This window comes from Mytilus californianus, unplaced genomic scaffold (genome assembly GCF_021869535.1).
Source record: "Mytilus californianus isolate M0D057914Y unplaced genomic scaffold, xbMytCali1.0.p SCAF_6, whole genome shotgun sequence".
Classification (NCBI taxonomy): domain Eukaryota; kingdom Metazoa; phylum Mollusca; class Bivalvia; order Mytilida; family Mytilidae; genus Mytilus; species Mytilus californianus.
Genome location: NW_026262712.1, coordinates 117,217,263 through 117,234,059, shown reverse-complemented (window position 1 = coordinate 117,234,059; position 16,797 = coordinate 117,217,263). Strand labels below are relative to the sequence as shown.

Sequence of the window (16,797 nt, the reverse complement as noted above, 5' to 3'; positions counted from 1 at the left end):
ATAAGAAAAAAGTTGTTGTTTGCTTAATGTCCCGCGGCAAATATTTCATGACTGTTTCAGGACAAAACAAATTACCTTATAGGTATTCACCAGGTTCTGCCAAATGGACCGACCGTGATAAAGGTTGAAACATTGAACTACTACTTACTAGGGAGAAAATGTTGGATAGTGAAAGAGAAGACATTTGGAGTCTTGCAACAAACCATCTATGAGCCCAATGAGGGGTTTTTGCATGGAGCGTGGCACTTTCCCTACACTAGTCTTTATACGTTGCTGTGAATTTAAACATTTTTCCAGCAAAACTAATTCTAATTGATTGGAAAATGGGAAAATGGGCATATATCAGCCAGAAAAACTGGGTCCATTATCTTTACGCGGGAAACCTTCGGGGATAAAAGGATAGATATAAAAATAAGAAGATGTGGTATAATTGCAAATCAGACAACTCTCCACCAGACACCAAATGACATAGAAGTTAACAACTATAGGTCACCGTACGGCCTTCAACTTTGAGCAAAACCTATACCACATAGTCAGCTATAAAAGGCCCCGAAATGACAATTTAAACGTGAAAACTAACGGCCTGATTTATGTAAAAAAAAACGAACGAAAAGACTAATCACTGCTTCGGAGAAAATCACATGCATGTCAATGGAAAAATTTGGATTTATTAAGATAAGAGTAAATAATGTCAAATCTTTTCTAAAAAAAATTTGTCTACGAATATAGAGTGTCTTAACAAAAAACCCAATAAGAGAACATTTCTGAAGAACTGAACACTCCTATAGAAAATTTGTAATTTATTTATAGTTTAACCTTTTATTGTACTAATAATGACTCATTTAGTGTGTTCCAGTTTATAATTTTATATAGAATTCTTGCTACAAATAAACTAATCATAGATACAAGGCTTAAAATTGTGTACACCAGACAAATGCATTGCTGTATAAATGTGGGTTAAAAGAAACCAATTAGTGGAGTTTCTGTAACGAAACCAAGGTAACTGTCAATCATCTTTTATGGGAATGTATTTTAAAGGATTAACAGTCATCGAACGTAAATTTATTTCTACCATCATCGGACTATTAATGAACAAAATGAACGCAAAAGAGACTAAGATTTGGTATTGATCGTTCAAAGTTGGAAATGGTAGAAATCCGAAAAAAGAGGAATATAGGATGCCTCCCGTTCGTTGTGTCCTTTGGTTTCTTTTTTCGTCTGACCGCATTTTGAATCCGTAACATAATCTAGATTCATTGTACTGTCAAAAAATTTAAGAATACATGAAATCATTGTGCACCTCTCTTTTACATCTGTTTATATATTTGTTTTGGATACCCATAGCAATGCATGGACATAACCATTTCTGCTCACCAAAAAACAGGGACACTTGCATCATGACACAACATGTTATAGGTTAGGTTTATTCCATTTAAAAGTAAGTAAATGTACATCTTCTTTGAAAATTGAAGGAAATAACGCACATGCATGCCGAACATCCAAGTAGACAAAAATCGATCCTTGTATAACCTTACAGCTGTTTATAGCAAATCACTTCCAACCCCTACTCCATGTCCAATACCGTATTTGAAAGACAAATTATGCAAGGAAAGAACTGGGGTGATAACTTATGATGTTCTGTTATTCAAATATTACATGCCGTACCTTGGTGTTCGAAATTTATGCGAACATTATTATATGTTAACTGCAAGTCAAAGGTATTTTTTATACCACTGCTCTGCCAGATATGTAGTCATAACTGTTTTAAATATGCATAAACTTGTTGACACAGGATGTAAAGAAAACAAAACTCAATAATATATTTTCCTCATCAGTTAAATTTATTACATTAAAAAAGATGGCAAGGGTATTAAAGAAAATTTGACAATTCAATTCATTTCTATATTCATTTAATATTACCACGAAGTAAGGAATATGTCTATTATATTCTAATGGGTTAAATATATTTGGTCTTGAAGTGTAATATGAAAGAACTTTTTGTTGTGTTTTTTTTCATCAATTATACGTTATGTACCTGGAAAGGTTACTGTTACATTGAAACCATAATCCTGGAATTTATTCTGTTCATCAAATGAAAAACAACGATAAACTCCGACATCATCTGTATCAACGTTATTAATGGTTAGAATAGGTTTTTGTAAGCCTCCATATTTTCCATAGTTTTCAAGAGGTACCCATTTATCACCATTGTGCTTTTGCCATCCAAATACACTCCCTCCTATATTACAAGTCAAATTCACTGTGCCACCCACGGTTGCAGTCATGTCTACAAAGAAGAAGACACAATAATTATTAAAATAAAATCAGAACAGAAGATTCTCCTTTCAACAAAATAAAAACATCCATTATGATAAACTTGAAAACCAGTATCTAAATATTATGAAAATCAAAATGAAATAAAAATGTAGCAGTATGAAAATGTCATTACTACAACCTCAATAAAGGAACAACTCATTGCAGCCAATATAAAAATAATGTTTCTCCAGAATATATATTTCAACCCTTAGCAGGCAAAGCATCAAACATTTTTTTCCCCATAAATTATGCAAATCATTTTTTGGAATGTCTAGCTAAATAATTTGGATCTCAATCAAATTATGTAGTCCTACATATACCCTTGCATCATTCACGAAAGAGGAGATTAAGAAAGACACAAATCCGCCCGTCTCTACTCTTGTATTATATTAAAGAACACGTCAATAATATCACGTCTTTATACTGGAAACCAAATACATTTCACAATTTAAGTTCTCATGAAAACGATATATATCCGGTTCGTATAGTTGTGTAATTAAAGATTTTTCTAAAGATCCTTTTACTATTCTTTCTACAGTAAAAGAAATATTGTGATAATCGTCCAGCAAGACTACTCTTTGATATAGCTTTACTTAGTCTTCATTGACTTTATCTAGGCTTGTAGCACAATATATGATGTACTGTTGCATGTAGTTATTGAATACTTTACAGATTACCGATGTTTGTTTGTCGTAAATGATGTAAATAATTACCATACAGTCACATTATTATTTTTTTTAACATTTTATGGCATATTCTATGGTAGAATTTAATTTTGACCTATTTCTTTGACGTCAGTCTATTGTTAGCTCAGTTATGTCTTAAGACATTTATGGTTCAAACTAGATTTACTATTGATGTCTAATAACTTATACTCTTAAAGAGGTTTATTCATAATTATTTTTGATACATGCAAGCAAATTGTGTTTTCGTCTATTGAGCATCTTTCATTTATATCCATAATATATATTGCATAGGTTTTATCTATTTGATTGTTTTCACTATGGCTTAATCATTAAGCCAGAAAATAACATCGGGAATATAGCATTCAACTTTAGACCATCAAACACAGAATCATTATTGCAAATAAGCTAAATAATAAAGCAGAATACTCATAGCAATACTAAACTTTAGAATTAGAAGAATAGTAAAAAAGTAAAAAATGGATTAAAATATTTCAATAAAACATGAAAACTTTTATTCTGCATGTCCGGTTTGAAAAAAAAGATTGACGTTCAATAATGCTGTGTGATGAGTTTAACTGAATCTTTATACACTTATGAAACTGTAATATAGATTTACATATACCTACGACCCTTGTCACGTGTACCGTAAAAGGACTTTGTCTTGTTAATTGTTTAGTTACTTAGTATATTGTAGGTTTAAAGGTACATTTTATCAATCAGTTTTACTTTGTTTGATTATAAGTTGTTTAACGCCCTAAATGTTTCGAATAATTTTTATATTTTATAACATGAACATTTACAGAAAATTAACATAACAATGATATTTCATGTCATCACAACGGTGCTGAATACTGATATGTCCCCAGTGGCTGTAAGTTCCCATCAAAGATACCCTGTTCATAATTTGGGACGCTAAACGCGTTTTCGTTTACATCAGACACTAATCAAAACAGACGAAAGACAAAATAACTCAAACACATAGTTGTAGAGCATTGGAAAGCAAATAAAAAGTTCGCCAAGTTGTACCAAATACAACTAAGTCTAAATATATGTGGTAGAAAAACCTTTTCGTTTCGACTTTTTGAAATATTCTTACAATCTATAAACAATAAAACAAAAAAAAAGAACGTGTCAATGATATTTTAAATCCACTCGAAAATGCTGACTACTGGGCTGGTTAAATATTCTGGGACGAAACGTCTCTCAGGGTTGGCATCGACCATTATACGTAGTTGTAAACACTCGTCAAATATACCAGAATCAATCATAGTTTGGGACTACTGACAAGCATTTTAAAAGACCAATCAGTGGCGTTCCAATCTTCTAAGATTCGGAAGATTAAACAACTAATAAAAACACCAAGCTGAAGAGCATTGCAAACCAAAACTTCAGAAAAAATGTGTCAAATGTGACTAAGGGTATGACTTTGGGTGGACAAACAGCAGTGTTTTGAAACACTCCTACATTTCATAAACAGCAAAATTACAGAAAATGAATGTATCAATGATATTTCATTTCATTACAAAAGTACTGGGCTGATGATATTCTCGAAAACCAGTTCTCAATTGGAATAACCATGACTGTTTATATGCATATTTTTAAAGTAAAACCGAAAAGTCATGGTAATTTGTATACACTGAATGCAATTTAATGATTATTAATTAATGAATATGTCCAACACATTTTGTCGCAAAATTTCTTACAGTTTAATTTCTTAAAAATATTACTTAAACAATCATTGTAATATACTTTTAAATACAATTTTTTATCGAATTTGACCGTTCGAAATTTTAATAACCTTTAAATGACTTGGCTTACTTACACGAGAAAAAGGAGATATTGGCAAACAGAAATCTTTTTTTTTCTATAAGACTTTCTGCAGTCTATATTTTCAGTTTGTGTGTGTAAGTAAACGACAATAGTAAGTTCTAAATAGTAATTATAGTCAAGGGTATACTGATTATCAGTTAAAATCTTTTTAATCAATGTCTGATTACTCCTGGGACGAATTAACATATCTACATGTACCACGCACCAGGTTGGTTTCCTTCCCCATAACTTTTATTTTTCCTCTACTTCACACGAAAGAAATAAAATTATACATCATCGGACAATCTGTCACTATTTCAGATATATACTTTTACGCTAATATGGTAGTCTTTCACATATGTTTTTTTGGCATTATGATTTAAATATTTCGGGATATTAAGTCGCGATATACTGACAACGGCATGGCAAAAAAACATGACAAATAATTCACATAACAGTACATAGAGACCAAGTGAAACTAGGGAGGTCTCAGGTGTTCTGAAAGGATAAGCAGATCACCCCCACTAGTGGCACACGTAATGTAGCTCAAGGTAACAACATATTCGGTAAGAGTAGCGTCAGGTGGTGTCACAATCTTGGAAAAGAGGACGAGATCGTGTAAACGACAGTTTGAACAAATCCTATGACGGTCAAATCAATTGTGATGTCGTTCGTTAAACGTTCGAAGTGATGACCATTTTTTTTTTTAATTTTGAACCCCCTATCATGTAAATCATGATAGAAAACGCAAGCTATGGAATATCCTTTCAACTGGGATATATAATATTCAATATGCAGGTGTTGTTGGATTGTTGCTACATAGAAATTAAAAGTTTACTATTGTAAAGATGAATTCATTCCTTTTGTCTTGAATTGTTTTTCTCAACCAACCCTCATAGTCCATTTTTAGATGTAAATCAAAATATTAGGCAAGCTTCACTGTTTTGGATTTATTTATTATTTGATGTTGGCTTTAAAACTAGCTTTCAGTAACTGAAGGTAATCTTATATCGGTACTTTGTGTCTTTTGCCTTTAAGATAACTGTTTCTTTGTTGTGCTTCGTGTCGATCTGATGATCAAGCCATTTTATAGTTTGTTCTAATGTTGTGCTGTTACACCATTGTCCTTCGTAAAAGGGGGTTGGGAGCAAACAAACATGTTTAATCCCACATTCTGTATGTTTCTGTCCCAAATTAGGAGCTTGCTCTTTAGTTCTTGACGTTTTCTGCTGTATGTTATATATATTTTGTTTTTGTGTTTTTATGTTTCCAATTGTTTCGTCGTATATCAAGATGTTGATTTTTCTCGTTTGGATTGTTTCACATTTTGTTTTGTCGGGGAATGTATAGCTGATTGTACGGTATGGACTTTGCTCTTTGTTTAAGATCATACGGTGACCTATAGGTACTTAGATCTACGTCTGTTGGGCTCTTTCGGATAGTTGCCTCATTGACATCATATCACATCTCCTTAGCTTATATAAACTGTATTATTGAGAGTTTATTTTGAATTCGATTGGATAGATTCCCAAACTTTATTTAGTGAGAGGACATCATCTACATAGCGTATCATGAAGTTAAAGGATAATGTTAGCTTTTAATTCTTCTCTAGAAGCTTCTGTATGAAACCTGTCTAATATGACTGAATGAAAGAACTAGCCGACAAGAAAAGGTGCATAGGTGGTACCAAAAGGAATTCCGATTGTTTGTTGAAAAACACGTCCTCCAAAATGTAGTAATTAAAAGTATCATTCATATTGATGGTGTCAGTCCCAGAGATATTTTTGTTTGAAACAGAGATGTTTAACTGCTGGCAATAAGTATTCGTAAGAACAATCAGATATCTGGTATAAAAATTGGGGATACTGAAATAAAAATTTCACAGTTGGCTGATGATACCACTTGTTTTTTGAAAGATGTATTTTCCGCGCAAATTTTATTAGATTCCTTTAACGATTTTGAGAAGTGTTCAGGGTTAAAAGTCAATTTTTTGAAAACCGAAGCAACATGGATTGGAAGAAATAAATTTAACAAAGAAGGATCCCTTCCTATTAAATGGACAGATGGTTTTAAAACCTTAGGTTTAAGATTTAATGCTTTTGAAGAAATGATTTGTTCTAATTTAGATACATGCATAGAAAAAATGGAATCAATAATTAAACTGTGGAGGATCAGAAACCTTTCCTTGATCGGTAAAATTGTAATTCTTAAATCACTTGCAATATCGAATTTATTTATGTCATTTCATCTACACATGTACCAACATATTATGTAACTAAAATACAACGTGACATTAATAGTTTTTTATGGAATGGTAGTACTGCGAAAGTTAAATCGGAAGTTATTCAAAAGTCTCTTAGCGAGGGGGGACTAAAAGCCCCAAATTTTGAAGTACAGCTGTTATCCTTTCGTATAATGTGGGTAGAAAGATTTCTGTCAGAACATGACTCCAAATGGAAACATGTTTCCAAAGCATTCTTCCCCCTTTTTGATTTAGAGGATTTATTTATGAGCAGACGTGAATTTGAGTTTTTAAATTTAAAAGCACCTCTTTTTTTATATAGAAGTGTTATCTGCTTGGAAACGTTTCAAGGGTATTTTCATCCCGTTAAATGCATTTCATGTTAGAAAAGAATTTATTTGGTTCAATCCGTTTATCAAAATTGACAGAACGAGTATTTTTTACAGATCTTGGTACATGAAAGGCATAAGGTTCATCGATAATATTGTAGATGACAAAGGCGAATTTTTGTCTCAAGACGCTATTAACCAAAAATATAACCTGAATGTTACTTTTGTAGACATTCTATCTATTAAACTTGCTATACCAAGTGACTGGAAAAATTTGTTATTACAACAACACATGTCACCTAACAGCAACTCATTTGGATTCGTTTTTGAGCATAAGAATAAAAAAAAGCCTATCAGTAAATTATTTGCTAAAGATGTATATTCACTTTTTATCGATCGGGGAAGTATTTCTCCTATTTCACAACAAAGGTGGGAAGAAAGTTTTAATATAGAAATTAGTGACGAAAAATGGAAAAATATTTATTCACTATCTTTTAAATGTACTATAGAAAGCAAACTACAAGCTTTCCAATATAAAATGTTACACAGAATAGTCTCACATAATTATCTTCTTGAAAAATATAAACTTTCCTTATCTAATGAATGTGCCAGTTGTAAAGAAATAGAAACTATAGAGCATAAATTTTTTGAATGTATAGAAACAAAACAGTTTTGGAGAGAATTTTCTAATTGGTGGTATTTAGTTTTTGGAGTAAAAATATTTTTGAATAAGTATAGTGTCATTTTTGGTGTATTGAATTCTGATAACGTAGTTTTAAATTATTGTATTCTACAGGCAAAGTATTACATTAATTATGTAAAGAACACACAATTAGACAGACTGTTAATATCTGTGCAAGCTTTTCTTAAATTTTTGAAAAGACGTCTAGAGATATTAGAATATTTATATCTTTCTAAAGACAAACACGAGTCATTTGTCGACAGATGGGGGGGATTTATGGAAGTTATTTAATTAAATGTATTTTTAATCTGATTATATATTTAATGTATTCCAAAGTATTTTTTAAGATGTATCATATACTGAGTATTCACATCATCAACTTGTAAATTTTTTACTATGTCTTATTCGCATAATATCAATAGTATAACAATGCCATAAATGTCATGTCATTCACTTATGTCTTGTAAAAATGTATGTATGCACTGTAGTTTGAACACCAAAAAGATCAATAAAAAATAAAAAATAAAAAAAGAGATGTTTAAAATATGATTTATCTCTTATGATTCATCGCTTTCTTAAACAAGATATTTGCAACTATGTTGGCCATTCTTTTTAATGAATCAAAGTGAGACTGAATCTTTTAATCTACCCTCAAGTTTCGAATGGAGAATACCAAGGTGAAGGGAATAAAGTCAAATGTTTTTATATTTTTGCAAGAGGAAAGAGACTTAGATTGTATGTACTCTAACAAATCTTCGGAATATTTGAGTATCCCTTCTGATTTACACATTTCCTAAAGTAGGAAGTCTATCAAATGAACTGATACGATTTGAACAGAGACTAAGACAGAGAAGCATCGGCAAAAATAACACAGACTTTCTCACAGTGACTTTCATTTATATGTTGACCGTAAATGGCTATATCAAATGTACGTTTGTGTTATGACCAAATATATATTTTGGTTTTTTTTGGTACGTTTAGATCCATATTGTTTTCTCACACGAAAACAATTTCAAACACAGTATTTGACTTATACATAGCTTTTATATTTTTATCTCAATGTGATAATAAAATCAATACGTTTCATTAGCATATCATTATACATATACATGTATGTATAAAAGATGTACAAATTACTAACATCCTATATGATACAAAATATCTGTGGCTGAACATATATATGTGATGCACATTTCAGTCTCGATTTTGAAATGAAAAATTATGATTGCAACAAAGAAAACTTTGGAGCACTTCTACTTTATTCTTTCTATTCTTTCCTTATTTTCTTCACACTTGAGTTTTGCTACGAATATTGATATTTTCTAACACTCATATAAGATAAGGTACAAATAAATCACGGTAAATGCTTAATGATATTCGTCATGTCACTCATTAGATATAAGAAGATGTGGTATGAGTGCCAATGAGACAACTCTCCATCCAAGTCAAAATTTATAAAAGTAAACCATTATAGGTCACAGTACGGTCTTCAACACGGAGCCTTGGCTCACACCGAACAGTAAGCTATAAAGGGCCCCAAAAATTACTAGTGTAAAACCATGCAAACGGGAAAAACCAACGGTCTAATCTATATAAAAAACGAGAAACGAGAAACACTTATGAACCACATCAACAAACGACAACTACTGAACATCAGATTCCTGACTTAGGACAGGTGCAAACAAATGCAGCGGGTTTAAACGTTTTAATGGTACCAAACCTTATTTTATTTCTAGTTTATTTCTAATTTTGCAATGTTTTTTTTCAATATTTAACATTTGTTCAACAAACTTCATTTTATTTCTAAATTGCGTAAACATGTATTCATCATGCATACCTGTAAGGTTAAATAACCATTATTCGCACTCGACGGTTTTAATTATATACATACCTGCATTAGTAACGTAGAAATTAAGAATCAGTACGAAAACTTCCCAACATTTTCTTTCCGTCATTTCTGTGAAGTGAACAAGGAAGTAGTTATTATATTTGTAACTGACCTAAAGAAAGACACTTAACTAATGAGTGGTTGAATAATGTACCGGAATAACATAGTGCGGGAAATTATTTGAAATAATAAAACAATTTCTATATTCTAATCTCCGTCTGGTCGTAAAAAGTTTCTTTCGTCAATTATTGTTTTTAAATTTTAGATAGTTTACGGGATACCCGTCAATTCGTGGTTGTGGGTAGTCCGTTTAAATTAAAAACACATCTTTTGTTCAATTTCATGCTATGTTCGTAAATATATTCGATGCATATATCATCAAGGGTCATTGGAATATATAAGACATACATTTAATACCATTCTCAAACACAATTATAAAAGAGAGGCGAAGGATACCAAAGGGACATTCAAACACACAAGTCGAAAATAAACTGACAACGCCATGACTAAAAAAGAAACAAGGACAAACAGACAAACAACAGTACACAAAATAACATAGAAACCCAAAGACTGAGCAACACGAACCCCACCAAAAACTGGGGGTGATCTCAGGTGCTCCGGAAGGGTAAACAAATCCTGCTCCATATGTGGCACCTGTCGTGTTACTCATGTAAGTACAAACCTGGTGACATGTCTAATTCGGTAGGTCACATTCGGGGGAAATTGAAAAACATCCCACGTCATCTGCGTAACAAATATTCCATAACGGTGAACCAACTTAAGTCGGAAGTCTGTCAAAACATTTATTAAATTTCATCATCGGCACAAGGACATTATTCGTAAATATAAATCAACGTGTAGACATTTTTTATACGTTCAGGTATTTCACATCCTATCTTTTATGGTAATATTCAATACAAAGCACAACAATGTCGTCATTCACCTCAAACATGTCAAAAGCTAACCAAACATTTAAACAGACTTATTCAAAAGGGATATAGTTACGATACTGTTGTCAGGTCATTAAAGATGGCATTTTTTTGAATTAATTTGATTCACTCATAGGGTCTTTGCATCGGAAATAAACACATTTATTCTAAAACCAGTTGCTGGCATGATACGGGTTATATTCTTCTCGTATATTTTATGATGATATGATACTAAACCCTATAGGGAGGGATTGTGCTTGATTTTCATATCATGAAGACATAATCTTTTAATCAGTTTAATTGAGGTCTGGAGCTGGCATGTCAGTAACTGCTAGTAGTCCTTTGTTCATTTAGGTATCATTGTCATTTTGCTAAGTTTCTTCTGTTACCTATTTTAACACCGGACTCGGTCTTCTTTTAAACTTAGTTTTACTGTGCGTATTGCTGTGTGTTTGTTTATTCTACATTGGCTAGAGGTATAGGGGAGGGTTGAGATCTCACAAAACATGAGTAACCCCGCCGCATTTTTGCCCCTGTCCTAAGTCAGGAACCTCTAGCCTTTGTTAGTCTTGTATGCTTTTTTTAATTTTGGTTCATTCATATGTTTCGGAGTTTAGTGTGACGTCCATTTTCTCTGAACTAGTACACATTTTTGTTTAGGGTCCAGCTAAAGCCCTCAGGGTGCAGGATTTTCTCGCTGTGTTGAAGACCAATTGATGGCCTTGGGCTGTTTTCTGCTCTTTGGTCGGGTTGTTATCTCTTTGACACATTCCTCGTTTCCTTTCTCACTTTTTTAATTAATTTTACGTATTTTTCTTTGAAAATAAGAAAACATAACATTCCAAAAAAGTAAAAAAAAAAAAAAAAAAATACTGAACTCCAAAATTAAAATTCATACTGGAAAGTTCCTTATCAAAAGCTCAAACACATCAAACGAATGGAAATCAACTGTCATATTCCTGACTTGGTAGAGGCATTTCAATAATATGTAGAAAAAGGTGGTTTTAACCAAGGTTTATAGATAATATAACTTCGCACTTGTTTGACTGTTTCGTAAAATTCCATGATATTGACAACAATGTGTGACCAAAACCAACAGACATAATAGGTAAAAATGTAAAAAATTTGGGTTAAACAGTCAACTTTGTTTATAATTATAATCACTAAAATTGCATTTTGTATATGAGTTTCAAAACAATTATATTAAGATACTTCGAATGGTTTTGTTATGAATCTAGAAGTTAAAACATCATTCGTTTTTTAATTACTGATATTTTATATTTTCCACACTTTCTGGTGAAAATTGAAAAAAATATCATCCATCATACACATTTCAGAATAATAAAAAGTGCATGCATAGAAGTTTCATTTCGATGAATACCTCATGAACATACTACAAATCCAGGCATCTTTACATAAATTTCATCTCTGTACAACATTCCTTTAAAGTACAACACTAGGACTAAGGAAATTATATACAGCATTGTTTTTGGTATATATAGTATAAATGCACCATACACTGAGTTTTAGTTTCAGAAATATGCAAATATATATAAAATGCGATAATTTTCCCGCATTTTTTTAAAACTAAAATCTCTATTGATCTTCAAATTTAACCAAATAAATTGATGCATTTATTTTATTATTCGCACATTTAATTTCCATGGAAGTTATTTTGCCCTGACCCTTGAGTCATAATCTATTGATATTTTATTTAATTTAAACGTTAAAGTTTGAAATAAGGTCAGTTGAAGTGGTACAATAAATGGTAAGTCAATAATATTTGGAATGCATTTGTCTTAGCATTGCACATCTCATTGTCATGGAGATAATTTGGCTCTGATCCCTCTATCACTATCTATTGACTTTGAAACTTTTGAAAATCCGGATATGGTGAACCAATTTTTGCACCTCATGTTTGAGGTATACCATCTTTACCGCAAGTTTATTGTTTTCTGTTTGGTATCAAATAAATAATTAAGATCCATTTTGTTACATCTGTAGATCCGTTTATTTGGCAATCGTCATGGCAGTAAGCAGGGTTTAAGAACATCAGTTGTTCGACTTGCTAGTCAAATGCGTTTTGTTTAAAAAAATTTGCACTCATTTGGTCCTTTGGAAAATTTTGTTTGTGCTGTATTTAGACCCTCTACCAAAAAATTTGTTTTGCATGCACACGTATAAAAATTGCGGTTTTTATCCAACAAAATCATAGGTTTGAACGTTGTTTTCAATTTAGACTTGTTTATATTTTTTCGTTTGGGCTTGTATTATATTTGACTTCGGGTTTATATGATCCGTTCATCCTATTTTGACTCTTTCAAAATTCAAGAGTCTATCCTAAATTGAGGTAAATAATATGGCCTTCCAAATACTGTTTCGATTCCTAACATCACTGAAGAGACATTAATTGTCGAAATCCTGATATGGTGTACAAATTTGTGCCCCTCATGTTTGCGGTATACCATCTTTTCCGCAAGTTTATTGTTTTCTGTTTTGTAATAAATTAATAAGATGATCTATGTTGTTACATCTTGTGATCCGTTTATTTGGCAATCGCCAATGGCAGTCAGCAGGGTTTAAGAACATCAGTTGTTCCACCTGCTAGTCAAATGCGTTTTGTTAAAATATACTTTTTCACTCATTTGGTCTTTTGGAAAATGTTGTTTGTGCTGTATTTAGACCCCTCTACCAAGAAATTTTTATTGCATGCACACGTATAAAAATTGCGGTTTTTATCCATCGCAATCATAAGTTTGAACGTTGTTTTCAATTAAGACTTGTTTATATTTTCCGTTTGAGCTTGCATTATATTTGCCTTCGGGTTTATATGATCCGTTCATTCTATTTTGACTCTTTCAAAATTCAAGAGTCTATCCTAAATTGAGGTAAATAATATGGCCTTCCAAATACCGTTTCGATTCCTAACATCACTGGAAAGACATTAATTGTCGAAATCTGGATATGGTGTACATATTTTTGCACCTCATGTTTGTGGTATACTATCTTTTCCGCAAGTTTATTGTTTTCTGTTTGGTAATGAATTAATAATAAGATCTATGTTGTTACATCTTGTGATCCGTTTATTTGGCAATCGCCAATGGCAGTCAGCAGGGTTTAAGAACATCAGTTGTTCGACTTGCTAGTCAAATGCGTTTTGTTTAAAATACTTTTTCACTCATTTGGTCTTTTGGAAAATTTTGTTTGTGCTGTATTTAGACCCCTCTACCAAGAAATTTGTTTTGCATGCACACGTATAAAAAATGCGGTTTTTATCCAACAAAATCATAGGTTTGAACGTTGTATTCAATTTAGAATTGTTTATATTTTTTTCGTTTGGGCTTGTATTATATTTGCCTTCGGGTTTATATGATCCGTTCATCCTATTTTGACTCTTTCAAAATTCAAGAGTCGATCCTAAATTGGGGTAAATTATATGGCTTTCTAAATACTGTTTCGATTCCTAACATCACTGAAGAGACATTAATTATGAAAATCCTGATATGGTGTAAAAATTTGTTCACCTCATGTTTGCGGTATACCATCTTTTCCGCAAGTTTATTGTTTTCTGTTTGGTAATTAATTAATAATAAGATCTATGTTGTTACATCTTGTGATCCGATTATGTGACAATCGCCATTGGCAGTCAGCAGGATTTAATAACATCAGTTGTTCGACCTGCTAGTCAAATGCGTTTTGTTGAAATATACTATTTCACTCATTTGTTTTTTTGTAAAATGTTGTTTGTGCTTTATTTAGACCCAACTACCAAGAAATTTGTTTTGCAAGCACTCGTATAAAAATTGCGGTTTTTATCCAACGCAATCATAAGTTGGAACGTTGTTTTCAATTTAGACTTGTTTATATTTTTTCGTTTAGGCTTGTATTATGTTTGCCTCCGGGTTTATATGATCCGTTCATCCTATTTTGACTCTTTCAAAATTCAAGAGTCTATCCTAAATTGAGGTAAATTATATGGCCTTCCAAATACCGTTTCGATTGTTAACATCACTGAAGAGACATTAATTGTCGAAATCCGGATTTGATGTACAACTTTTTGCACCTCCTATTTGCGGTATACCATCTTTTCCGCAAGTTTATTGTTTTCTGTTTGGTAATAAATTAATAATAAGATCTATGTTGTTACATCTTGTGATCTGTTTATTTGGCAATCGCCAATGGCAGTCAGCAGGATTTAAGAACATCAGTTGTTCGACCTGCTAGTCAAATGCGTTTTGTTTAATATATTTTTTCACTCATTTGGTCTTTTGGAAAATGTTGTTTGTGCTGTATTTAGACCTCCATATGGAGTATATACCCTTAGTAACTTAAATCAATTATGTACAGCACATACATATAAAAGAAAACAAATAGAAAAATATAATTTTTATTTTTATATGACATGTATACAGGAACCCGGTTTTTTTTTCTGAAGACGACAGGTGGTGTTTCGTTCGAGAACGGAAACTATCTAAAAATACAACCCGAATAATTCAGTCCCTCCACGTAATCGATATCTCCTTCTTGCGAGGTTAATGAAGTAGTCGTAGATCAGCGGAATATAACGACTAAATTATTCAGGTAAATAGATATAAGGAGATGTGGTAATACACCGTATGAGACAACTATCCACCAAAGTTCAAATAAAGTAGATATAAGCAATTATAGGCAACGTACGGCCTTCAACAATGAGAAAAACACATTCCATATAGTCGGCTATAAAAGGCTACATCATTACTGGAAAATCCAGGTAATAACCGTTTTCAATTAATCCTAAAATGCTATTATCGGACCATTTTATTCTGACTGAGGGGGAAGGGTTGACAGATATGTATATTAATATGCATGCCTACTAAACTGTTCTTGTCAATCTATAAACATTTACAAAATGTGTTGCAAAAAAAAAGACCGATAGGGTGTTCTCCAAATATTCCCGATTCCCGCCTTCTCAACTCCTGCTTCACGCCCCGTACTCCCGGTATCCCCCCGTGCCACCCCCTACTTAGCCTGGCAACCTGACCAAATCTCATACTTCGTCTATCGGATCGTTAATTAACAGGTGATTCACGATGTTAATCAATAAAGTTTGTATTATATAAGCTAAATTTTTCGAAATTTGCATTTCATATGAAATAAAAAATAATTTGCAAGTGATCCCAGGCTACCCCCTCCTCACAGTTTACCACCATTTTGCTCTCCAAAATTATCCCTGACAGACCCCCCGCCCAACCCCAAATCATGTGCAAAGATTTTCATGGAGAAATGAAATTATTGGTGAGAATTGTTTCTGTGGGGTCATCTCTCTGACCAGCCAGTAGAAGAACTTTTCAAAAAATAATTCTCGCCGGCAAGTAATTCTTGTAACACCATTTTTGGCGCCTCTCCTGTCCGAAAAGTTATACCTAGATTTGAAGACATAACATCTGACAGATTCCTGATATTTTGCTCTCTAGAACATGTAGAATGAGCTGTCATATATGAAGATCTTCATGGAGAAATAAAATTAGGGTAAGCAGATTGGAGAGAGTTGCTTCTGTCATGCAAATGGCGAGATGACGAGATCTTCTCTCTGACAGGTCAAAGGGGTAGCGTGTCACTTTGGTTAAAAGTGGGTAAAGGTGTGTAATAAAAAAAGAAACAGTTTCATAGTTTTAAGATCATGGTCATTGACGAAATATCCAGAGGGGACACCTCCTAGTATATGTCATGTCTCGTCGATCCAGTAATCATTCTAGATCTGTATCTGTATCTGTAGGAGTACGTTGTGGATACCAATACTGGCTTTAATACAATGACAGAGAGAGCGCAGTCGATTTAATGACGGTGCGCGAGAGCGGTTTCTGAAGCTATCAACGCTCGGTGTGCGCACTACAGTGTCTTCAAGGTGGTTCCACTCGATTACTATTTTTACGAAAA

The 16,797-nt window shown here is 32.6% G+C and overlaps 1 protein-coding gene across 1 annotated transcript in view; it reads right to left on the bottom strand.

Moving 5' to 3' along the window:
- Positions 1 to 10,044, bottom strand: part of LOC127704441 (receptor-type tyrosine-protein phosphatase alpha-like) — a 101,986-nt gene extending 91,942 nt beyond the window's left edge. The window contains exons 1-2 of the mRNA XM_052208488.1: positions 9,956 to 10,044; positions 2,036 to 2,287 (exon numbers count right to left, since the gene is read on the bottom strand). Of these exons, the coding sequence (XP_052064448.1) occupies positions 2,036 to 2,287; positions 9,956 to 10,019 (316 nt within the window). The 5' untranslated portion in view covers positions 10,020 to 10,044. The remainder of the gene's footprint in view (positions 1 to 2,035; positions 2,288 to 9,955) is intronic.
- Between the last annotated feature and the right edge of the window lie 6,753 nt (positions 10,045 to 16,797).